Genomic DNA, 26,334 nt, shown 5'->3' on the forward strand with positions numbered 1-26,334 from the left:
GCCCTCCTCCTCCGCCCGCCGTGCCCGTCATGGAGCCGCCGCCGCCGCCATGCCCCGCAGCGGCCCTGCCGGCGGCCGCCCCCCGGCCCTCTGCCGCCGCTCCCGCTGCCCGGCCCGGCCCCGGCGCGGCCGCCCCATGCCGCCGCCGGTACCGCGCTGCCCGCCGCCGCCCGACCGCCCCCGGGCCGCCGCCATTGGTGGCCGCAACAAAGAGGGGCGGGGCCTCCGGGCGGCGAGCACGGCGATTGGCCGAGGCGCAGCCCCGCGGCCGCCGCCGAGATGGCGCCCCCCTGGCGGGGAGCGAGGAGGGGGGGCCGGGGGTGCACGCCCGGCCCCGGGTCGCCCCCCGGCAGCCGCCTCGTGAAATGGCGGCCGGGCTGCGGTGGCTCCGCAGGGTACGCAGTGGTCCTTTCTGGACCGGGGGTGGGCTGAGGCTGCGGGGTCCCGCCCTGCGGTGCCCTCGTGGGCTTCGCGAAGGCACCCAGGAGCCCCATCAGGAGGCTCAGCCTCATGGAATCACAGGATCATTAGGGATGGGAAAGGCCTCCAGATCATCTGGTCCAGCCATCCCCCTACCACCAATGTCACCCCCCTAAACCATGTCCCTAAGCACCACGTCCAATCTCTCCTTAAACAGCCCCAGGGACGGTGACTCCACCACCTCCCTGGGCAACCCGTCCCAATGCCTGACTGCTCTTTCTGAGAAGAAATGTCTCCTCATTTCCAACTTAAACCTCCCCTGGCACAAATTGAGGCCATTCCCTCTAGTCCTATCGCTGGTTATCTCTAGTCCTATTGCTGGTTAGGGGAGCAAGGGCAGGCCAGGGAAGTGGGCAAGTTCACTGGGGCAGAGCCAGGGAGAGCTGAAAATCGCTCAGGATGGATCCTCAAGTAACAGGGCCGGCACCCCACGCATGCTGGACCTGGGAGCACGGGCAGCACCACGTTGTACCCAGGGTGCCAATACAGGAGGTGGTGGCCACAGACGTCCCAGAGCCCCGATCACTGCCAGCACAGGCAGCTATAGCCTCGCTCAGCGCTGCTCCACTTCCCGCAGCAGCCAGAGGACTTGGGCAGCTATTTCCTACACCCACCCACCTTGTAATCGCCCCAAAAGCTTGAAGACCAGAGGGACTTCACGTGCTTTGCATCCTGAGGCCTTGTGCATCCACTGCAGCAGGGCACACTGTGAGCCAGAGGGCAGGACTCTCTCCATGGTCAGACGCAGCAGGGTTGGGATGCCCACAGCCCTGTCGCTTGCTGGCACAGCCATAGCAGATGCTTGCACCACCCAGGCCCCTTTCTATCAGGACCAAAGGGAAAAAATATTAGCAGCTCCCTCTATATGCTCACACTGATGAGGGACAAGCTGTCCTCCCACAAGCCAACCCGGGCTGGACAGGCAAGGCAGAACTTTGCTGAGGTCCCAGAGCTAATGTCAACTTCAAAATGACAGCCTAAGGGGACAGATTTGGATCCCCCAAGACCCAGCACCTATGGAAATACATGTGGAAACCTTCCAACGAGCTGGCAACACCTGTTACCCCTCGCTCTGCCACCCACAAGAACATAGAGCCCAGATCGGTGCTGTCACCCGCTGTTGTCACTGGTCTTCTCCCAGGGCATGGCCATAGCTTGTGCTCATGCTGCTGGCCTGTCTGCACAGCCAGGCTCTTTTTTTTTGGAAAACCACAGTGTGCCTTGCTGCGGTACCCTGGAGCGGAGCAGCCTTTTGGTTTTGAAGTGCCGACCCTTTGGATGGAGGTACCTTTGTAAGGCCAGCGCTGAGTAGCACGGAGTTAACCCGTGGTCTTGTTCCTAATGCAGAGCATGTTGCTACCGCAGCTGTTTTCTGGGCCAAAGGAACTATTTGATCATAAAGTCATGCAAGAGGGTTTTAACCTTCATTAGTTCCAATTGCGGACTCATTTACACGCAGTATTCAGAAGGCCCTGCAGCGCAATTACACAACCAACTGAGGGAAAATTAATGCCTCTTAATTGCACCGTGGCAGCAAGGTGATATTAGCACTGGCACTGTTTCCAGGAAGCCTTCTCCTCCACAAGCATCCCCTCAGCACCGCCGCAGGGAACCGCACCCGCGCACAGAAGCAAACCAGCAAACCTGCCCACACAGCGACGGCCTGAAAAGGGAAATAAAAGTTGTTTGTTTGGGCTTTTTTTTCCTAAACTGGAAGTTAGGCTGGCGTTGGATTTGGTTAGTAATGAAATACAAGGTTAAACGGTGATAAGGCTGTAACCCTGGCAATATGTTAATGGCTGTCGAAGCAAGTTTGCACAAGTGGTTTGCGTAACCGCTAAGAACGATAACTTTATGTATAAATCAATGTGACCATAAAAGGTGGGAAAATAACATGTAACGTAGACTTTAAAAAGAAAACAGAAAGCTATGAAAGGAAGGCTCGAGGGTGTGCTGCTTTGGAGCTTTCCCCAAGGTAACCCTTTCTGAAAACTTTACACACAGTTTTGCACTGGTCTAGCAGAAAAGCAGCCTTCAAACACTTTGGTTTTAGCAGTGAAGAACATCAGCAGTGCCTTTGGTTTCCTGGGCAAATCCAGGACCTCCTGCGCTAATTCTACCGTGACAAAACATTACAGTGTTATTTTAGGTGGGTTTGTTTGACGGAGCTCCACTTGATCTCAGTCTAATCCAACAGGCAAGATTTCCAGCATAAGAAACCAAAAGTGGCAGAAAAAGCCTATAAATCAGGCCTAGCATGCTGTCCACCCCAAATTTCTCTTTCTATCCCCTGCTGCAGGTCAGCCTGTGCTGCTTGGCCTGAGCCCCGGCCCAGCAGCAAAGCAGGGGCCTGTCCCTTCCTGGCGTGCCCCTGTTACAGATGCCTCACTCTGATTTACAACTGGTAGCACCTGATACAGCTGAGATCGCTGTTTCTGAGTGGTACAACACCAGCATCCCTGCCTGCCTTGCTCCTTCAGTCTTGTTCCAAGGCTTTAGTCCCAAATATTGCTGTAGTGTGGGGAAACGTTTGCATTAGCACAGCTGCTGTGAAGGTCTTACTTGCCAGCATATTGTATATCTCCACAGCAAGATCTGCTTGTAAAAACAAGGAAATATTAACGTAACCTTCCATAAATCTACGCAAACCAACTTTTTTGGACTGCTTACTTCCTCCATAACCTTCAGCCAGAGGGTGAACCACCCAGCACCATCACCCTGCTCAGGGGAACTGCGTAATAGAAGTACAGGTAGCAAAGAAAGGCAACTGCTAAAAAAATAAATAAAAAGGATCTGCTACTCCAAAACAAGATCTCTCTTCAGTTATTGGCAGCACCCCAGCCCTTGTCACAAGGGAGCTGTGGGTGGGTGAACAGAGGTGAGTCAGGACTGACCTCTACTGCCAGGTGAGCTGCCTGCACACAGAGAGGAGCAGGCTGTCCTGCAAACATCATTTGCTTGAGATAAGAAGCACAAAACCGAATCGTTGTTGCTGTTTAAAAAATCAATTAACCAATGTAGCTCTGTTACAGGGCACCCTTTTCCCTCTAGGAATTGCATGATGCTGCTTAGGAACACTCTGAGCAAATGTGTCCTTACATCTTGAAATTCCTCCAATGTGCTGTCTTTCAAGGCAGTATTTGAAAGTGGACTGGAAAAGTGATCAGGTTTGGTAATAAAATGTATGAAACACAAGCCCTTGGATTAGGTGCCTTGTGAAATCTGCAAAGAGAGAAACGTGTGATTCATCATTCCCATTCCATGGTACAAAAAGTAACACCACAATACTGATGTTTTCTTCAAACAGCTTTTGACCTGGAGCATTACTTAAGCATCATTGGAAGCCAGAGCTTCACAGATTAAAATTCTCCCTTTCTAGAAATCAATGACTGAACAGTAGCCAAAACACTGCAGAAACACCTGCAGATAAGAGAAAAGTTCAAATACTGTGGTCCATTAGAAAACTTAAAGCTCTCTGATGAAACATAATCATCTGGAGCAAAATGATTTTTTTTTTCTGTGATCCACGTTATTTGCCATCATGTGAATCATATTCATTTTCAGAGGTAACTAGGAAACTCGAGAAGCCTGCAGAGCCATTTCTGACTTTGGGATCATAAATAGGAGTGTCACGAGTATGATCATCAAGCTGTGGACATCAAGAAGGTTTCATAATGCTCTGCGTTCTCTTCATGCACACAGACATGGCAGGCCTAGCGAGATGCCCACAGCTTGTGGCTGAGCAGATGAAGCGGTCAGATGAAAATCACCCCCAGCACAGCTCTTTGTTCCCCAAAAGCTGAAAGACTTCCTTGTCTCCCCTGACAACTGCCTGGTTTGGGAGGCTTTGTCAAGCTCTGAGCCTCTGAGAGCTCCTCAACCCTTTGAAGCTTGTGACGAGATGAGAAATTACGGGGTTTGGGGGCTTTAAGCGTTAGCCTCCAAGTGAATTCTAGGCTTTTAGCAATAGGCCGCTGAGTGAATTTCAGATACACAAATTCAAGTCCCACGGAGCTGGTCATTCTCCTCCAGTAGGATGAAGTTTCTTCCTTCAGCACAGGATGCGGCTTTCTTCCAGTGCCTGGAGGGCTGTTCAGAATTAGCTGATGAATTATTCTGAGGAAATGAAGTTACATTCCAAGGAATTAATGGAGAACACCAGCATGTACAGGCACAGAAAGGGCACGTATATTTGAATGTCTTTTTCCCTTGACACCAGCTGGACAATTTAGTTTGTAAAAGAGTAAGGAACTTTGCACTTGTCCGCAATCCCTATGCTACCCTTATCCAAACTAATGATCAGCACATAGCAACTTCAGGATTCCCCTCTTCCGAAAAATAAAATAAAATAAAATAAAATAAAATAAATAAAATAAATAAAATAAAATAAAATAAAATAAAATAGGAAAGTTTCTGGTTCAGCCTAGTGCAGAACTTCTGAAGTCTTGAATCTGTGGGATTTTTCCCAGCAACTTCCACAGGGCTCTGAGAACCAGGTTTAGCTCTGATGTCCCTAAGTCATGCTGCTCTCCAAGAATCAGGGTTTAGTAGCTCCCTGCATAAACCTTTTGAAAGCAGAGCGGATGCAAGAAATCAGCATCCTAGAGTACTGACAATACCTGATATTCCACAGGCAGCCTCACAAATCAGTAACTATGTCTGAACGTTGCCAGTATTTTACCCTTTTTTTTTACTGAGATAGACTGCTGAAGTACTTTATACAAAGGCCAGGATATTATTGTTTTGACTTCTGAAAGATGTTGTTTAAGCAAAGATGTGAATATTGATTCAGAAGAGGGTCAGATGAGGTGAACTCATTGTCAAAGGCAGCAGGGAGGAAATCCAACAAGCTTCTAAGAAACCTTTTCAGCATAGAAAATGGAGCATTCGGCACCTGCACATTTTATCTGGCACAAATTGCATCACCTTTCTGGAAGGGATAACACTTGTTAGTTTGGGATACATAGGACCTCCCCCCAGCTATAAGAATAATATTAAAAAAAAAAGATTTTCCCTCAAGAATGGGTTTGATTCATCATCAGGATGACTTCATATCTCCCACTTACCTGATGAGCTTCCTGGTGTTTTATCCCAAGAAGACTGAGTGTCTGCCCAACAACAATCTTTCAGGCAATGATAATTTGCTCTGATGGTCCTCTCCGCTGGGGTAATGTGTAAAAATGCAGTGCTAAGTGGGGATATAGCCGACAGCTTTCACAGAGATACTGCAAGAGCAGTGTGACCTTAGAGTCCTAACCAAATGTGACTGGATCTAGCACTGTTTTACCACAAAAGGGCTGGTGCATCCTCTGCTCTGCACCACCCGCACCTCCTCTAGGAAAAATCTCTTATATAGACAATCACTCAGACTTTGCGGAGAAGAGAGGTAAAAATATAAAAATAAAATATAATATTTTCTTACAGTGACTCTAACTTTCTTGAAGCTGTTCCTCAAACTTGCTTGGCTCACAGATCATGTCCTGGGAATCAATACTAAACATCTGAGGATAAAAATAATTAAAATATTCCGTCTGACTGACAAAAGTTCTCTGTAAGCCAGAAGCCATGTTTATTATATTTATGTACCCTATATACATGCAATCTGCATAGTATTCATGCATGTTTATTAATGGGACACTATATAATTCACATGTAAAGTTTCCTAAATTAAATGACAGCTTTTGCATGGAAAACAATCAGTTTTAGACCATCAGGTACATCAGTAGCTGTCAAAATGGTAATTCTGGCTCCAACAGAGTTGCATGCTACACGCTTTATTAGTAACATATAATGGTTATAGGTGAATGATTTCACCCACGTAAATACATATGTGCACACTGCATTCAGAGAATATTCATAAGGATTTTTTTATTATCTTTTGAAACATAGAAGAGACCAGTAACAACAACAGAAAAAAAATACAGCAAAAATCTTTGCTATCTTCATGAGGAGAACAAAGACACGAGCAGTACACAACATGGTCTTACAAAGAAATGTATTTCTCTTAGGCATATTTTGCTTACTTCATTCCATTTCATGCATTAACTTCATCTCCCTCTCTTCACAGACTTCAGGCTGCATGGTGGGTGGGGGAAATCATGTGAGACACAACAGGTTAGCTCGTGATCTATGAATCATTTGTAGTCTCTGACACTTCAGAAGATGGCACATAAAAGTACAGCAGGACAGCAACCAAAAAGGTCCCACATTCCCATTCACACAGGAAAAGTCACGAGTTCAGGAAATAGAAAATGAGAGTAGTAAATACTCATAGCTTAACCCAATTCCACTTGGTCATAGATGCACAAGATAGCCCAAAGATCTTTCAAAAAGCACTTTTCATTGGGGAACGTAGGCTGGTAGCTGTAATTACACCCTCCAGTGACAGCTTCCAAGACAAGACTATCCTGAAGAAACAAGGTGGCCAAGCAGATGAAGTTAGGAAAGTCCTGTTAACCTGACATGATTCGTATGTATTCTTCCCACCTCTCTCATTCTTCTTTCTTAAACATGGGCATTTAGCAACAGGAAAAGATGTTATTAAGGACAAGCATTCACCTACAAAATAAAATACTCGTGCACCTGTAACCCAGCTCAGGCGATAACCGTCAGTGGCTACCGTGATGAACCGTGACAGTGACAAACCAGGCCCAAGGTGGATTTGGAGGAGACAGACCCAAGGACTAACAGGCATGCACCAACCAAATATGGCTGGCATGCAAATATGACTAGTAGTCATCACCTCATCCCATGAAGAGGGGACAGCCCAGAGCCCATGGAGCCCTCCTGTACTGCAGCAGGCTGCGTGCCAGGAGCTTCCCCCGGAGCAGGGACACCCCCAAGGTGACTCCTCCTCAAGAGATTCCTTACCTGTGACAGGTACTCAGTAAGTGACTAATAGCTAGCTTGTTGAAACTTTGCAAGTAACTTGCTAAGCAGGCTGAAACTTTGTAATCTTAGCTAGGTGACATAAAGAATTGATTGTGCACATAATCCTTTAGGTATAAATCTTAAATCTAGAATCAGGATAGGAGCCAGCTGCATCTACTCCTTGGAGTTTGGATGGCAAAAGAGACTCCACTCTGAGCCTCGTGACTCAGCATGAGGCTCTCCCTGACGCTTTTAGTCTGACCTCGTCCTCAGTGCAGTAATAATCATCACGACCTTGCCATCACTAATCTTTTTAACGTCATTGTTTTACCATTTGAGCTTTGTTAAATCGTTGTCTTATTCACAACTAAGCCCTGCCAAAGTGCTACTTTCATCAATAAATACGCTGCCACTTGTCTCTTATGAGCGAAGTGCATAATTCCTCTTGCAGCGATTCCAACGGCTGATCTCTGAATCTTGTAGCTGAAGGTACGTTCACTGGTGGGCCTCCGGTAATTCAGGAGCGGAGCTCTTGTTTATGCTCAAAATTACATGGAGTCTCTTACATCCTCCAGAGTTCCCTTGAAGCACCCACAAGAAAAGAATACTTAAAAGCAAAAGTTAATACATGGGATTGGGAGGTCTCTCCTCACTTGGTTTCCAGTTCCATCCTCTTGACACACATAACTCCATTCATTAACTGATTACTTCTTTAATCTTTCGCTTCAGCTAGGGCAAGGTTGAGCCAGAATCCCAAGGCTCATAGAGTCAGAAACCCCATTTCCTGTCCGACATTGGATTTAATGGATATTATTTAAAAACAAAAAATAAAAGCACAAAAAATAAAGCCCCGACAACCACAAACCTGCTTCTGCCACAAGCTAGAGCCTCAGTTTCCTGATAAACAGATGACAAGATTATTGCGTAAAATATTGATTTATTTGTTTTTCATTTTGCTACTGAGCCTTTTATTTATATACTTAATTCTTGCCCAGAAATAACTTTCAGATAAATATACGCTCACAAGTTTCCAACTTTCAAGTTCCTTTTGAGGAGTATTAAATCCAGGATGTAATTAAGCCGTCATTATTAGAAGTATTTTTTTTTAGGGACCCAGCAGCTTTCCAGCATGCCAAAAAGCTTGTTTGGACATTTTCGGGGGTAGCCAAGTAATTTGGCAGAAGATAAAAAACACGAGGAGGCAGTAGGGCTGGAATATTTTTCAATAATCAACTAAACAGAACTAAAGAAACTGGAAGCTACTGGAAACTAGTGAGGAAAGGAATTTTAAAAATAAATTAAAAAAAATAAGAGCTCAATCCTGGAATTTGAACGCTGTGTACCAGACACAGAAAGCATTCTGGAGACTGCTAAAGACTTTCTGCTGGGCAGTTGAAAGCACTTCCCCAAACCTGCAGAGAGAAGGTTTTGCTAAAGTTTTGCAACAGCAGAAGTACATAGAAACCAGAGGCGACGAACACAGGCGATATTTACTGAATCTGTATCTTGCGGAATAGTTTTATGTGTATCATAGTATAATCACTTCTCCAAAGGCAAAAGCCACCCACAGATATCAAAAGGCAGGAACTTTCACTTTGCTCTCTCAGTCTGAAAGTGCGTATATCCCTGTCTGGGGCAGCTTGTGTCAGAGCAAGTCATTTAACATAAAGAACTGACATAAAAAAAAATCTCTCTGCCTCCCCTCCTATGATTTCACCTCCCATTTGAATATCTACTTTTCCCCTATTCAGCTACCTCACCAGAGGACTCTTCTCGCCTGCCCAGAAGCAGCAAGGTGTGCCTATTTTCTCTCTAGCACTGGACCCCACAAAGAGGCATGGACCCTTTTTCGAAAGACAGGTGTTCCAAACATACCTGTCTTTTTCTGATGCATACACTGCCATTCAGTCTTCTCATGTCTGAAGCATTTATCATACAAAATGCCAAATTAAGAAAAAAGTTTAGAGGCCAAGTTTAGAAAGATGCATTTACAGTTTCCTTTTAATATAAAGATTCTCTAAATCTATTAAAAACAAAACAAAACAAAAACATTTAATTATACTCATCACATTGAAAGTCTATCTTGGGAGTTAAACAGTTCCCCATACCTAACTATTAATCCATGGAAAACTTCAAGCAGGATTCCACCTTCTGAATGGCACTAATCTGTGGGAACTCAGCGGCTACATCATTGATGGTGCTGAAAATGCAGGCTCAACTTAAAGGCTGCCAAAGCCTAAATGCTGCTAACTCTGGTTTGACTTTTCAGTAACAGCAGAGCCTTGGCATTACAGTAGTGCTAGCAATTCTGTAGTTGGGTTTTACAGCACAAGGAAAAGGACAATATTTTCAGAAGCACTGCAGTGAGAAATCCACATTCAGGTAAGTGTAATAACACAAAGCGAATGGCAAAGAAGTCTGTTCCTTTTGAATCTAAGATACATGACTTAAACAGCAAATATCTCAGACAGAGAAAAACATCATTATTTTCCTTTCAGTCATCCTTACAGCTTTTAACAGTAAATCATGTCTCATTTTATATGAGCACACAAAGTTATAAAATAAGCATAAAAAAATCACAGGAGATAAATGATACAATTCATAACACAAAGAAAGAAATGAGAAAAATATACAACACATTTTCTGATACTCCACAAATACTCAGGAAGTTTAACATGCAAAATGGAATTTCTTCAGCAGCACTAGTTCAACTCAAGATGAGGCAAGTATCTTCTTTACAAAGTAAAGGCACCATCTCTTTGTAAACATATTCTTCTCACTTTAACTGAGAAAGCACTCAAAATGCTCAGGAAGAAACCCATGCAGTAGCATTCCGTTGCCTATAAATACTTCGCAGTAGAGATATCTATGGTCTTTCTCCTTTTTATCGTATTAAATAAGAAATATGTTGTGGGTTTGGTATTTTTGTTTGTTTGTTTTTCCCTCACCTGCCTTCTGGTATCCATCAAGAAATTTCAAGGCAAAAGAAACTCAAAACTCACATTTGCAGTCATCTTTTGTTTTCAGTTTTGTGCTATAGACAGTTTTCCAGAAGGGACTATTGGCCTACTTCAGAGACATTTAAAAAAATAAAAATTAAAAAAATAAAAAAGAATATGAATACACTCAGTCATGCAGCTATACGTACTCTGACTTTCCAAATGCACTAGAAAGGACTGAAGAAGAAATTAACTTTCCTCCCTCTCCCCCTTGAAATCAAAATTACTTCTGATCATGACCATACTTTAGGATTCCACATCTTTTCAGTGTGCATCATGGATGTACATTTCTTCCTAGGGTGGAGAGCATTCAGACAGTTCTTCACCAGTGAAACTGCAAAACTTGAAAACCATTAAAATAAATATTCCATACAAAGTTGGGTTGTTTGCATCTTGGTTGAAATGAACTGACCACTTTCAGTTTCCACCACACAATCGTCACTGAATTCATCACCAAATACATTTTACTATCCATATAAGTCCATATAAGTGATTACACTATTTAATATTGTTCAGTATTCAACCAAACTTGTGTGTTTCTAAGTCATCTTCTTTCAGATTTATAAATCTGATTGGATTTTTAAAGCAGTACAATTTTCATGTTCTACAGGACTGTCAACTGGTACCTGGGGGAAGAAAAAATAAAATCAGGAATTAAGCTGTTATCCAGCAGAAGCTATTTTCAATCTCAGTACTCTTGGGTAATTATTAGGTTAACCAACAGTAGTGTATGTAGTTAATTAGCTGAATCACACATTTATAGAAATCCCTGTTTTCCCTTCTCTTTACAATTTTTAAAAGAAGCAAACAAAAAATAGAATTGAGTTTTAAAATAACTAAAATATATGTTTATTGGCTATAGATATTTATCACATGGAGATTAACTTTCTGGGTTGTTTAGTTTTTTTGTTTGTTTGTTTTGTTTTGTTTCATTAAACTTAAATACGAGAGAATCTTCATGACTATGGTTTGGAAGAAGTGTATTATTTTACCTTTATTTACACAGGCAGACGTACCTTTATTAACACAGGCAACTCTCAGCTGTTTACGGTAATACTGGGGTGAGGTCTCCATGCTTTTGTTTTATTGTGGTTAGTATTAATGAATTTGTGTGACGCTCTAGCTGATTAACAAGGTAATAAGGGAAAATAGAACAGTCACGGACCACTGCCTACAGTAAACATGAACTGACCCCCAAGCCTTCTGCAAAACTAGACTCAAGAAATAAAATCAAAGGATGAATACTAGCTACTTAAAATTCAGGGAAGTCTGAGAGCAGAAAGTTTCTTTTTGTTTGTTTGTTCATGGGAGCTAGATTGTTCATGGGAGCTATGAGAGAAACATATCTGAGAGCAGGCTCCCACGTGGCACTGTCACTCCAGAATAGCATGGAAACAGTCACATAGTAAGGTTTTGTCAATTACTCTTTTGCTGTTAATATTATTATGCCAATAGAAGTCAATCATTCAAGTACAGTAATATAACCAAGGTAAAAGAGTCACTACTTACAGGTTTAACATCCATATTCATAATCCCTGAATTCACATTGTGTCTTCGCAAATCTGATTTTATTAAGGCTGGGGTCAGGGGGAAGAGAGAGAAGAGAGAAAGTTGATTTCCAGCTTTGTAATGACACGCACTTCAAGAGAAAGGTTTGTACAGTGCAAGTACACAGCAGCTGCTTTCAGCGCATACTCAAAGTATCTGAATTCTCTCTTTGGCGGTTTGAACTCCGTGACAATCTGAACTTGCTCCTCACAAATCACATGCAGAAAATGACAATAAAAGCTTTTAAACCATGAGTACTTAAAACAAAGGCTGATGGTTTTTTGCACTTCCAGCATACTTCTAGGTACCGGCATGTACAAATCACTGCTACAATTTAGTAATAAATCAGCAACTTCTTATATTTGAAAAACTGCAAACTGTCTCCATTTACGTGTTTATTATGTTCACTATTCTACTCAGAAGACAAATATCTGCCTCAAATTCAGGACATGACTCAAGAAATGGGTGGTGGATTGTTCTAGTTATTAGCAACATCATCCTTAAAAGGTGTGTACAGAGCAAGTATTTAAAAACAAAACCAAACCAAAAACCCTGTACTTATTAGCAACTTTTGTCCTCCATCCAGACAGGAAGTCAAATATTTAAATCCTAGGTGTCTGAGATCTCAAAAAACCACACATTTTTGCATTAAAGATAAATCATCACTTACATTTCTGATTAATTACCTGTTAAGATAATGCCCACAAACAGCCACACAGAGAAAGAGGTTTCCTGCACGAGGACTGTAGTCTGTTGTAAGCTTCCCTTGAACAAGTGTAAAGACAATTCCAAATATCTACAAAGAAAAAGTCGCTTCATCAGCACCATGTAGAAAAGAGTCATCAGTTTACCTTGCAAAGCTTCAGACACCTTACAAAAACAAGTAAGAAAAGACAACTACAGCAGCACAATGGAGACTTCAGCAGCCAAATTTAAGAAAGACTTATTAGATTATAGCAGAGCAGCTTTCCTGAACATTACTTCACTTGAAGAAATAGTGATATAACCTGTGCTGAAGCATTAAGTAGACCTGACGAAGTGCCTTCAGACTCTGGGTATGTAATTTCCACAGCAAATTCAAACCAAAGTGGGAGATAGCCAGTCATGAAGAACCTGTTGAAGAAAACAAGAGGATGATGGGTTTGGCCTTCATCTATGACTATGGCTATGAAAATTAGACAAACACTTGGTACTCTGAATTAGTTGGTACTCTGAATTCTGCTTTCAATACCTATTATGATTCAACACTTGCTTTGCCTGCCTCATCCAACAATTTTAGCCATATATCCTCTTTCCAGGACAAAAAATATTTAAGATGTTTATATTTGTGCCGTTCCCCATAACAACCTGCATTCCACTCCATATACACAAAACAACCTTCTCTGACCAGTCCACAAACAACTCTGTAATTGAAATCAATTACTTTCACATGAAAGGCATACATGAACATCAGAGCTTGATTAGCTTTAACATCCATGCTAGATGATAAAAAAAAGACCATCAACAGAGTGTGGCCAGACACTGGAACGGCTGTTAGAAGCTGCCATGGAAATACTGTTTCTGAACAGAACTGCAGTGAGTCTTCTAGACCCCTTTAATTACTCACCCAAGTACTCCTCCAGTCACAAACAACTATGAGATGTCCAAGGTCCAGGGTGAACGTAAATACCACCAACCCAATGAAAGAGAGGATGTAAACGATCAGAGTGGTTTGCCTGCAACCCAACAACAACAACAAAATAACATTGTTAACGTAAGGTCATTTGGCACATTGCCGAAGTACGGAAAAGTAATACAACTGTTTCTTACTCTCTTGCTAACAACTGACATTCTACAGTAATTAAATTTGCTTCATGTGATTCTGTCTCAAACACATCATGCATTTCAGTGAGAATATAACCCTTCCCCAACTGCTTATTGCCTTAGTTATATGGCTGCTTCGCTCAAGGCTAAGAGAATTACTCACTCTTAAAGAATGAACAATCACACCAGAAACCATTACCTCAAGACCATTTTAGTTCTCCACTATGCTGTACCTCTTGGCCATTCTGCAGCACGGTCCATTATAAAAAGATCAAAACAGCAGCAGCCAAATCGAACACTATTAGTGATAAAAATCAGTCTAAGAGGCAAGTCAAACAAATCTCATTAAAATGTTTTATTTATTTTAAATCTGGTATAAGGGACGTCATCCAAAATATTAAAGCACATATCACTTATTTATAAGCCAAAAGACATGCAGAAACAAAGCCAATCTACAGTAGTAACATCCATTAGGCTTCTAGAGTTCTTGCACATAATGTACTAAGTCACCAAGGGAGAACTTCTTCGTTGCAAGCAGTGCTCCAGGGCCCTGCCCACTCCTGGGGGGCATATCACACCGTGGGTGATGGACCCAGGAGCTCTTACCCCAGAACAGAGTTCTGCTGCATGGTCACCCCTGAATTAAAGCAAATGTTGTGCTTCTTAACAGGCCCAGGAGTAGTACAAGAACTGAGAATCTATCAACTATCAATTTTACAAAATAAGGCAGAGTAAGCCTTTGTGCTTTTCCTGGAGAAGGAGCCTCCTGGGCCACCTGACCACTGTATGTAGGACACACAACGATTTTCTTGCCAGCATTACAGTCCTTGCAGAGACAGGAGTAGACTGGAACCCCCTTCACGTCTTTGCATTGTCCAGATCACACCCTATCTCGTTTCTTTTGGCCAAGAACCAGTAGGAGAGTCTCAAGCTTTTGCTGTAGCCTTAGAAACTTGTCTCTATCAAGGCTGCTGTAAGATCAGGGATGTGCTGCATTTTATCATCAGTCCACCTCCACCCTTGCAGTATTTTTCTAATGCGATTGCACCGTCTCCTACCCCTAGCCCCATACATGCCTACCCACACTTACTGTATTTTAGTGTAATCCAGCCACAAACCACAAATAATCGAACCCACCATTCCTGCCACCACCAGTGTCAAGCCAATTCTCCCAGCGTTCACTTCTTCTCCCTTTCAACAAATATTTATATGGTGCTCATTAATAACTTGCTTCCACTCAGAGTCAAGTTCAGACCTCTTGGCGGTCATAAGTGCAAACAAACATTCCTATGACTCCCACAGCTGTATGATGCAAGAAACCGTACGGGGGAGATAAAGGAAACCAAATGTCTGAGCGCACATAGCACCTAAGTAATAAAAAACATCACCTCTGCAAATGTGAAGTTTAAAAAAAAAAAAAAAAGCTTACCTCATAATAAGTTACTATCATCTGGTTTAATAATGTGGAGACAGAATAAAATGCTCCAGTCATAATACCTGCAATAGCAAAGAAGATGTTGGTCATTCCGTTTAGTCACGCAGATCTGCTACCACCAACAGTTAATCTTCTGATATTCAAGACTTAAGTCAGAGGAAAAAACACCTTTTATCTACCAGTTGAGATCTCTCGTCCAGATCTATAACTGCTATTTTAAATACTGCTGGACTTTCCAGTGCAGGCTGCTGAATAGGTGAACATTTGACACGCACACGCACAAAACAAGTCAATTAAAACTCAGTGTGCTTTCGGCACGTGTCGGAACTGCTCTGCCAGACAACAGCCAGACATCACCACTTACCGTAGCTGATCAGCAAGAGTACAAACGGAATATTTTTGACTAAGTTAATAATCGACTGCTTGTAGGAATAATCCTCAGGAGGCATAGCTTGCAGAAGTGCTTGAGAGTGACTAGGAGGATATTTAGGCTTTTCTTCAAACACTGGGGAAAAAGAATAAGATTTTGATCTGTCCTTACCAGAGTAATTCATTATTTTTTTTAAGTGTGAACTGTTCCTATATCAATGAATTTCACAAGATTAACTTGTGTTCTTTAACACTCCCATGAAACACTATGTATATATATTTTTTTATAGATTTTCCTCATGCAAGAAACAGGTCACAGCCACAACAGATGTGCCAATTATTTGTTCACATGCAATTGCTACCAACGTGTGGTCAGAGACAGACTGCATCTGCAACATGTCTAGACCTTTGTATCTGAATTGTCAGAATAACTAAAAATTTGCACTATATCACAATGTCCTTGTGGCTGGTAGCTACAAAAAACAACCTGCATATCCTGAGAGAGGTTGCTCCACGTGAAGCATGACACACAGTAAACAATTAATCTGCTGTGTCCAGGGTTAAGAGACAAGTGAATACAAGTAAACCTGAGAAAACCTCAGCTGCTCTGAGACAAGTTAGATGCTTGAAGTATGATGGTGTAAACACTCCCTACGGCCACAGCACTTAAACTGTAAGGAAAGAACACTTACCAACTCCTGTTAAGAAGAACAAAGTGTGGATACTATCGCTGTTCCATAGAACATGATGCTTATATTATGTGCCATTAGATCAATATCATTCGGTGTATTTGGAACCAAAACAGGTGGCACCAAAAAGCCAATTGCAGTGCCAAGCTGTAAAGCAAGAAAAGAAAGCCAACAATAAATTTCATGCAAGCATAAAAATTAACAGAAGCAAAATCCTTACCAGGTGAAATTCAGAATTTGTATCATCATAAGCATTAATAAAATCTACAAAGGAAAAGTGTTCCTTTAGTATAATACTTCAACGTCATTTACTGTTATGATATTTCACAGACAGTTTTTCCAATAACTCAGGATTTTTTTTAACCTTTTCATTTCTAAACTAAAATACAATGCTACACTTAGAATATAGCCCATTTAACAACTAAGCATTAAGGAAGGTTTTTCTGTTTTTGTTTGTTCGTTTTCCTTCCAGAAGAATATTTTACAAGAAAATGGCGTGCATGCACATAAATTTGTGTCGGTCATCCTGTAACTGAAGGAGTAGGGATGAGATAGAAGATTCCAGCTGCTTCTTCAGAAATGCTTTTCTCTTTTTCTTGATCAATATTGCATTTGGTATCACAGTCCTGCCACTACAGAAATAAAGACCAACATGACTTACTGGAGGACTGATAGAGAAGAACACAGGAAATGGTGTAACCTCATTAATAAATATAAAAAGAGATCTAAATCTGCAGTTATTGCTAAGGAAAGAAAGAAGAATTACAAAATAAAGTAGCACTGAGTTTGCATTTGGAGTCCATTCCAATGTAGCAATGATTTTATATTAAAGAAAGACACAAAATAAGGACTTACATTTTGGGTACATGTATAAAGCATTTGAAAACATCAAGAAACAACAGTCTGAAACTACTCTCCAATTTGTCTCTGCTACTCCTCCAAAACTAAGTTGCATTTTTAAGTGCTGGAACAATTTTTTTAGACTAAAAAACTTGCATCCATTTCAGGTTAAAAAAAAAAAAGTGAAGGACTGTTAGAGCAGTAAATTAAACTCAGAAAGCACTCAGATTAGAGGTGTGCCCGTAAGCGTACAAAACAGCCTTTGTGCATATACCCTGCAAGACTTTCTTGCTTTTTTAACTGACCATCAGATTTACCCAGTATCCATCGCTCATCTGAAGAATTCGTTTCTTGTTATGATCACCCTTTAGTACACAAAACTAACAAGCAGGAAGTAAGTAAGCTATTACACTTTTTCTTAAGACATATGGGTGCCCCCCCATCTGTGTGACCCAACATAGCACCCACAATGTTCCAATAGAGTCCAGTGACACCATTTTCCACCTTTTACATATAGAAAACTGCAGTACTGAGATTACAGTCAGAAGGATCAAGAATCATAGAGTCATTCAAGTTGGACGAGAGCTCTAAGATCATCTAGTCCAGCCTTTAAGAGTCCAGCCTTTTAGAGTGGCAATGAGTCTGGTGTGTACAACCTGAGAAGCTGAATACTTTTTGAAAACCTGATACCGGTAACAACCTTTGACAAGTAAACAGCTGCATTCCCAGTGATTTGTTTTGGCCGCAAACAATCAGCACCTCAAGAGATAATGGGTGTGATTTGGGACAACCCCTGTGCTCCTTCCTGATCCCCTTCTTTGCCACTTGAACCCCCACATCTCAGCATCAGAGTAAAGCACCATTTTCAGACTCCCAGTTTCACCATTACCTGGGGGAGCCTCAGCTAACATAACTCCTTGCAGCTGTCAGGAATTGTGGAGATGGAGCTGCCAACAAAACCTTTAACCTGATTCTGGTAAGGAAGATTTTACCTGGACTGCTAAAACAATGTTACAAGTCTTCAGTCCAAAATGGACAGTTGACTTGTCGACTGGAAGGCTTCAGCACAAGATTAATTGCTTTGGAAAAGCATTAGGAAAAAGTGTAAACAGGTATGTGATATCAAGCAACCCTAACTGCAAGTATTACCACTAATACTACCACCATAATAATCCAAAGTGCACAAACATAAATCATTGGACTCAAGAGGTGGAAAACATGACCTCTGTTACCTGAACAAAACCTTCCCAAGACCTCAGCCCGCACCGGTGACCTTGGTGGGGATTCTCCCATCCTCTTACCACAGGACAGGAGGGCCAGAGGACGAGGCTAGGGGAGGAGGACCAGCACCTCACCTCCACATGTGCCTGGTCCAGGGCTATCAAACCAGCAGGACCAGGAGATGCGAGGAAGTCTGACTTGGTTATAACACCACCACAACCACCACCATCACCACCACCCGCCGCCACGTGGGCTGGAAGCCGTCGCCCCTCACCTGGTTGCCCAGCACGGCCACGGCACAGGCGGTGGAGACCTCGGAGGGGCCGAACCAGACGGAGGCGACACGCGAGGGCAGCCCAAGGATGAAGACCTGGGCGACGGCGCAGACGGCCTGGGCCGCCATGGTGATGGCGTAGCGGCCGGGCGCCAGGCTGGCACACTTGAGCCAGGCGCCCAGCCCGTTGAGCCCCGCGCCCAGCAGCGCGGTGAGGCGCAGCCCACGGGCGTCCAGCAGCCATGTGGCGGGCAGGATGAGCGGCACGTAGGCCACCATGTAGACCATGGAGAGCCAGTCTATCTGCGTGAAGGACACGCCGTAGAAGTGGGCGAAGACGTTGCTGAGGATGCTGTACTGGATCCACTGGAAGGCGTTCACCAGCGAGTAGCAGCTGAAGACGGCCAGCACCGCCAGCCGCCGCCGCGACAGCCGGGTCTCCACCCGGCCGCCCGCCACCGTGCATCCTCCGGGGCCGCCGTTCTCCGCCTCCTTGCCGGGGAGGAAGCCATTGTGCTGCGGCGGGGCGCCCAGCATCTCCCCCTTCTCCCCCGCCGCCGCCTCCTCCTCCTCCTCCCCTCGCCGCCCTCCGCCATCTCTGCCCGCTCCCCGCTCAGCTTGCCCGGCCCGCCCGCTCCCGCAGCCCCGCAAGGTCACCGGGCTCCGCCGGGCGGGGAAGCGGCCCCAGCCGCCCGGGCGAGTGGAAGGGAAAGCGGCCAGGCTCCGGTGGGTGACGGCGGCGAGGGGAGGAGCGGGAGGCGGCGCCGGGCGCCTGACAGGCGGTGCGAGGTGCCGCCGGGCAGGGGGAGCAGCCGCAGCCCCGCCGAAAAGCTCCTCGGTGCCCCCCCTGAGGGCCTCAGTGCATCCAGGCCTGGGAAGGTGACTGAGAAGCATACGGAGGCAGAAGTGATGTAAATAATCCCCGCCGCATCACTGAGCGAGCAGCAGCGTAATCTCATTCCTGTAAGCGCTTTCTCGGTTTAGACATCCCACGCAGATGTATAAACCTGTGTCTGGCAACCTCCAGCTCTGCTCTCGGATACCCTCCGGCTCCAAATGTCACAGATTGCACTAGAAATTGCACCCTGCCTGTGCCACAGGCGCCCACACCATACCACTGCCAGGAAAAATAGCTAGTGTTCCCCTCAGGTAACGTTTGTCTCTTCGCAGTTGCAGTGCAAAGAAACGTGCCGATGGGTCAAGGTGCAGACGGCAACAGTGGAGGCCCAGCTCGCAGCATGGGGTGCCCAGGACTGGTGCATTGCTTGGGAACATGCGTCCACCCCAGTCCTTCATCGCCTCGAGAGCCTCAGGCAAAAACTTTCCTCGTTTCCACTCGCCCGCTGAAATTTGTTTTGACATGCACCCAGAAAACTGATTCACGCATGCAGCGTGTTTAGGCAGTCAGTTCTTACCTCAGTGAGCCATCTTGCCTTAAGCCCTGCTTGGTATGGGTTTGTGTAGGAGCGGTATCTGGCAGCCCCATCGTGATTTATAATTCTGCTGCTGTAGACAATGTACCATAATAAAAAATGGATTGTTCTCCAAAGAGCATTATGAAAATATAGAAATGTTTAAGTTTGCTAACAACATTAGAAGTATTTTACTGGCTTACGTGTGAAATCATTTGGCATGTACTCAGCAAATAACATACTGCAAATTGTTCATGGATATGTTAGAGCCTAATCAGATTTGTATATGAGTGGTAGATGTGCTTAGCCACCAGTCTTAAGTTTCCTCACTAATTATGAATTGGTATTTTAGTTAACATCAGGTGATCTATCTAAGCCACAGTTCCTGATCTTATTTACAGCATGAATAGAGCTAGGAACCCATGCTGCAAAATGTTAATTTGGCTATGTTTGCTTTCCCTGAGCTGAGCAACAGTAGTGATGACTACAGGCACTGGGTTTTTAGAGACTACTGGAGGTGAATACTGAATTCACAGATATGGGTTAGCAAACTGCTTTTTTTTTTTTTTTTAATGCAGTTACCTATCAGATTGAGGTTCTCTTTGCCTCTTTCATTCACTCCAAGGAAAAGCCTGATCTGTTTACTTTTCTTGTATCAGATCAGGTGCTGGGTAAATTTTTCTTAAGTCTTCTGCCCAACTTCAGAATTTAAGTGTTACTTGCTGTACCAACATAGCCTTGTTGAAAACTTGAGGACTTTGAGAGGAAGAAGTGTAGTGGGAACTGAAACAGTTGTTATCAAAGTACCAGAATAGCCTGCTTTCACTTTAGTGTGTCAATGTTACATAGTGGTAGAAATAATCTGAAAACTTGCTTGAGACCACATCTATAAAAGTACTTCCAACAGCACCTGTTCATGATCACTGAAGCCCAGCCATCTACGCTGTTCAACCATCAGAGCAATCCCTGGCACAGGGTTGGCCTGGGACAGCCACTGTTCCTCAAGCAAAGTTCGGTATTTAGTATGGGCTGGGAGCCCCCTGTCCTCCCAGGTCATTCAGATCCAGCCACCCTTTGGGGAGGAACACTATTTCACCCTGCTACCCTACCACTACACCATTTCACACTATGGGTGTACTCAGGCTGTCAGGTGGCCTCGGGGCTGGGGAAAGGACCATGACTCTTTGGTCAGGTATGTAAACATAGCATTAGAGTCCTAAACTGCTCTTGTTCTTTTCAAAGAAGGTGTAAACAACGATCTACATTGGATTTCATTTAACTTTTTTTTTTTCCATTGAATTTTGGGTGACCTTGAAGTCCATCCAAAGATAAAATTTACTCCCCAAAGACACAGGAAAATAGGCTTTGTTCTTCTCTCATTCTTTCTTTTCCTATTGTTACACCATTGACTCTGTGCAACAGGCAGGGTTACTGCCAGGTGACATTCTCAGAGCAAGGTTCAACTTCAGCCTGTTCTACGGTTACAGACATGTCTGAGGTTTCACTTCCACAGCACCCAGACAGCATCATCTTTGCATGACAGTCTAACACAAAAATCTTCGTTTGCTTTCTATACAGGAATCCTGCACAGAAGAAATAACTAGACACCTTTCTTAAAATTATGTCTGAAGCAGTGAAAAAAGCACTGAACATGAGGAAGCAGTGCAAATGGTTGGTATAAGGGAGAAGAGGCGCGGCCTGGCTTACTTCTCAGAGAAGATGTTTCCTTCAAAACAGCACAGTTCGTCAGGGAGCTCTAGAGAGAAGACTCTAAGCCTGGCAGTAGAATGAGCACCTGGATGAAAGCTAGCTCCCATAAGGAAAGTGAACTTTTTCCAGAAAGAAGTTTATTTAGAACAGATCAACATGAAGTCACATTTATCACTATCACAGCTGCACCGACCTTGGTGAAGTAAAACCAGGTTGATTTTGGTGAGGTAAGATCTATACAATTTCATCTTTGGGGACATTTATCTCCAGAAGTACCTTGCTAAATAAGAAAGGAAAAGACAAACTATAATTGACACCATCAGGACAAAGCTTTGATACTCGTCTCCTAACTTTTTACACTGCTGTATTTCATAGGCTTCACAACCATTACTTCAGACTTAATTCCAGTTGTAAGTGAGAAGCAGAGCCAAGGACGTTGTTGCACAAGAGCGAAAGTTATCCTGTGAGAAATAGCCCTTGCAGGAGTTTGCTTAAAATGTGCATCCTTGGATTTCTACATTTCATGGACAGTTGATTAAGCTAAAACCAGAAAACTGATGTCAAGGTTTACAAGAAAATTTTAGCTTAGAACTGCAGCTATCCTTTTTCAGTCTAGCCTCTAACCCTGAATTTGTTACTGTTCCCTCTGTAACGTATGTTCCGTTGAAAGGATGATTTATTTTCATAACTATTTCCAAACTTCATCTTGCAGATAATGCCATCGTTGGGCAAAACATCACTCAGAAGGTGCCTTTTGTTTCAGATCAGGACATTTCACAAAACAAAGGGAACCCAGCTATAGTGTGCTGCTTTCAATGTGTAATTAGCTTCCCAGCACTCCTAGCAAGATTATTGCAGTGATATCAGTTCCTAGTTACGTTCTTCTTCCAACCCTCAAAACAGTATCTAAGTTCTGCCCCTAAAAATCCACAAGTCAAACTATCTTTGTAAAACTTGACACGAAGAGTAGGAACTTGAAACGAACAAAGGAGCTGGTTCTCTAGGACTGTGATTGTAGAAAGGTGCCAAAATACTAACACTTCTTATAAAATAAAGTTAGAATTTTTGTGTACGTGAAGCACACAGTTAAGATTTCAGGATTTTTTTTCTTCTTTCTTTCTTTCTTTCTTTCTTCTTTTCTTTCTTTTCTTTCTTTCTTCTTTCTTCTTTTCTTTCTTTCTTTCTTTTTCTTCTTTAATGTTTCAAACTGTGTACTTCAGTCTTTACAGTCAAAAATTTAAATGTTATTTTATAAAGCACTTAACTCCCTGTTACAGTTTTCCATGCAAACGTTGATCTCAGTGCAGAGAAAAACTTCATGAAAGAAATACACTGGGTACTTCTCTTTCAGATGAGTCTTTTAAAACAACAACAAAAACAGAACAAAATAAAACAAAACAAAACTACAGCAGCTTAAGAAAGTGATTCCAGAACAAAAGATCTGAAGTTCCAACTGAGCTAGAAATGAACTATTTTAGCAAGATATTAAACAAACCTCAATAAGCTGGACTTGAAATAAAGTAGTCAAAGAGCTACATGTTTAAATTTCTTAATTAATAGCTGTTAGAGAATACAGGGAAGATGTAAACATCCTCTTCCTCCTATGCAGTCCTCATTCCAGCAACACTTGCCCACTCTCCCCATGAGCTAAACCATAATGTCTCTCAGTGAATGCGCATCTGCAATACAAAGCACTTAACTGAAGTATGTTCATAACTCCAGGTGTTTGTCTCTCTTTTGGAACCTGCCCATAGTAGGTATGTCTGTCAACGACCTTTATTCATTTTTTTTTTATGTACCAACAAGCGTATAAAGTATGCTCTTACTCAAGGATCAGAGAATAGTTCTAAATAACAGTTTAAAACATGGGTAATGCTAAGTGAGCAGGCTACTCTTCTGTAAATAATATTAGAAATTAGCACTTCTAGATGTCTCAATCCATATAAAAGATGCAGAAATGTACATCTGGCGTTTCTGTTGTGCTGCCATCTGGTTTTCCTTTTGTAGACAGCTGTCAATTTGATATATGTAATGGAATTTTACTCCTGATTTTCCTAGCAAAGCAAGTGAAAAAAAAAAGGTTACGTACACAAAATAACTTTTGTGTACAAAAAATAAGCATGTGAACAGAGTAGGTAAAATTTATTGGAATTTTATTAACTGAGATTAAGCATCTTCATATATCACAAAAATGTAACCTCCATCTGAATCCTTTATACACAGAGAAACAAACAAACAAAAAAACCTGTACATGTCCACATAAAAAATAATAAAGTTCATGAAATGCAGAAGGGTTGTCTTTGATGAACATTCTGATTTTTGACAAAGACTCATTCCTTTGAACATTGGTAAACTTTTGGGTAAAGCTTCAGGCATTTTTTGTTGTTACTTCACAGACTCTTCCCACTGATACCCCATTCTCTGCAGCAGTGTACTGGCAGATAATCCTGATCTTCTCTGGTTCATTTCTTCCCCTTTTGATTTCGATTTTGATCAACAAAGCTCTTCTGTGGGAGAGATCAAATGGCATCAACACGTCTTATCAAAGGACTGTGGGACAGCAGTGATTAGAAAAGCCATGACAACATTTGTTAAGAGAAAAATGCCAAGTGTCAGGCTACTTGGGTAGGATGTTGAATCAATTGGCTGGTGAAACCACCATGTAAAGCAATAAGGATAAAACGTCGTCTTCCCTTCTAGGAGGTCTCTGGTAGCTTGAGAGTTAGAGCAATTTAATTTGCTATATTTGTGAAAAAAAACCATAACAGGACCTAAATTTTCCTTTCACTACCTGCTTCATTGCAACTTACCTGCCTGGTCCGTGTGCACACATCCTTCATATATTGGATGGAATGGACATGTGGATTTGGATCTATTAAGAGCCTAGTACAGAAATGTGCTTGCATTTTAAAGACAGGTTGCCCACCCAAGCTTGAGAAACATTGCTACTTTTACCATTGAGGAAATCCAAATGTTTAGTAACAGCTTGAAGTTCCCAATTTCTCTCTCTGAAAAAGTTATCAGCAGGAAGAAAGGTCCAAACCTATTTGATAGGGAAGATGCTGGCTGACCTCCGCTTAACTAAAAATCAGCGGGAATATTTTTTTGTTTAGACTGAATAACAATAAAAGGTGCCTGCCCAAGCCCCTGGCTGTGATAGCACATTATACATTATACATTCTAGTAGGGTTAATCACTTCAACAGGAACTCGGCCAGACAGACACCAAAAGGGACTTTTTTTCTGCTCCTTTGTTACGAAAGCACTGCAAACATTCTCCAAAGACCCCTTCAGACAGTTCTCTTTTGCAGCACACCTCACACGGTTTAAACTGTTTCAGATTAGCTGCAAACCCAGCACCTCTCAGAGAGAACTCCCTCCCTTTTGGTGTTGGGGGAGATAAGTCTAGTGCCCCTATCAGCCATGCCACCACTGCCGCAGCCACCAGTCAGCGGGCAGCTCCTCCGGCAGGACCGTTCCAGAGCATCTAGCGCATTGTGTGAGTTACAACATCCACTTCAGCCAGATGCGATCCCCTCCACACGGTACCAGGAGGATGCTCAGCACCTCCAGCAGTCACTCAGGACACTGCAGTGTCCCCGAGGGAGTCGATGAACGCATTCAACGCTGTGTTTTAGTGGAGCAGCTGTCATATAATAGCAGCAGCCCAAAAGCTAACATGTTGACTTACATATTACTTCTTTTATTTTCGACTCCTCGTGGCTCTTCTTTTATTAAATAATAAGACCAGGCCAGTTAAAAAAAAAAGAAAATACCTAAATGTTGCATGGCAATAAGGCTCTTAAAGTGCATAAACTTTAGAACTTAGGAAAATCATTTTAAAGGAGCATTAATGTAGGGATTAATCTACATGTTTTTGACTATACCTCTTTGTTTGGACCAAGGCAAGGGGAATCGGTCTCCAAGCAAATGTTCTCCAGTGGAATCTGTTTAATTAACTTCTCTGTCTGGTGCAGCCAGGATAATAAAACAAGGCAGAATAGCATGTGACAAGGTCGCTCTCACTACAGCAATCAATACAGCAACATGCAAAATAAGAACCAGCTTTGCTAGAGTGGTATTCAGACTGTTTAAGCCTCTGGAGATAACCCTATATTTCTGATGAACTGAAAATACAGGCTGAACAGAGTATTTACGTCCCTTAAGACCTCAGACAGTACAAATGGCTTTTATAAACCTTAGGAGGGGAATGAAGAGGAAATAACTTAGGCCCCGAGAATAGCCATTTTGGTTGCCTGTTTCTCTCCACAGGCTGTACAACAAACTTGGGCTCTCATGTTAGCTTGGTTCTTCCCAAGGTAAATGTCTGGGTGCTGGAAGCAGCAACGTTTTGGTGGGTGAAGTGGCCAAGGTGAAGCTCCCACTGCTCCCTGACAAGGGGCTGGGTTGGGAGAGGCTGCGTTTTTGAGGGACCAAAGTTATTTACATGTTTGGGAAAATTTCTTTCATTTATAAATACCAAACCATTTCACTGTGAATTTGGTACTGATCTTCCACCAGTTAAGAAGCATTGAAATGTTTGTTTTTTGCCTGGGAAGGTATTGAAAAGTTCAGCCTCTTATTTCAAAACATTTAAAAACAGCTTGTGGGAGGCTCAGCTCCACGCTGCTACATGAGGTGTCTGTCCCGTGTTTTTTCCACCACCCAAAAACATCCCAGCATCT

At 43.0% G+C, this 26,334-nt stretch overlaps 1 protein-coding gene and 1 long non-coding RNA gene across 2 annotated transcripts; one reads left to right on the forward strand and one right to left on the reverse strand.

Moving 5' to 3' along the window:
• Window positions 1-8,270: 8,270 nt before the first annotated feature.
• On the reverse strand, window positions 8,271-19,799 carry FLVCR1 (FLVCR heme transporter 1). Its single transcript, XM_040550856.1, is given in 12 exon segments — window positions 8,271-10,975; window positions 11,859-11,926; window positions 12,584-12,693; window positions 12,905-13,010; window positions 13,504-13,612; window positions 14,787-14,891; window positions 15,130-15,197; window positions 15,500-15,640; window positions 16,197-16,220; window positions 16,223-16,340; window positions 18,529-19,493; window positions 19,701-19,799. Coding segments are annotated over 6 exon segments (1,350 nt in total). The 5' UTR covers window positions 19,423-19,493; window positions 19,701-19,799; the 3' UTR covers window positions 8,271-10,975; window positions 11,859-11,926; window positions 12,584-12,693; window positions 12,905-13,010; window positions 13,504-13,612.
• Window positions 19,359-20,077, forward strand: LOC121066978. The gene is made up of 2 exons (XR_005818043.1): window positions 19,359-19,491; window positions 19,699-20,077. It is a non-coding gene; the product is annotated as an uncharacterized LOC121066978 (long non-coding RNA).
• Window positions 20,078-26,334: the final 6,257 nt, after the last annotated feature.

Source organism: Cygnus olor, chromosome 3 (genome assembly GCF_009769625.2).
Source record: "Cygnus olor isolate bCygOlo1 chromosome 3, bCygOlo1.pri.v2, whole genome shotgun sequence".
In the NCBI taxonomy this organism is placed as follows: Eukaryota; Metazoa; Chordata; class Aves; order Anseriformes; family Anatidae; genus Cygnus; species Cygnus olor.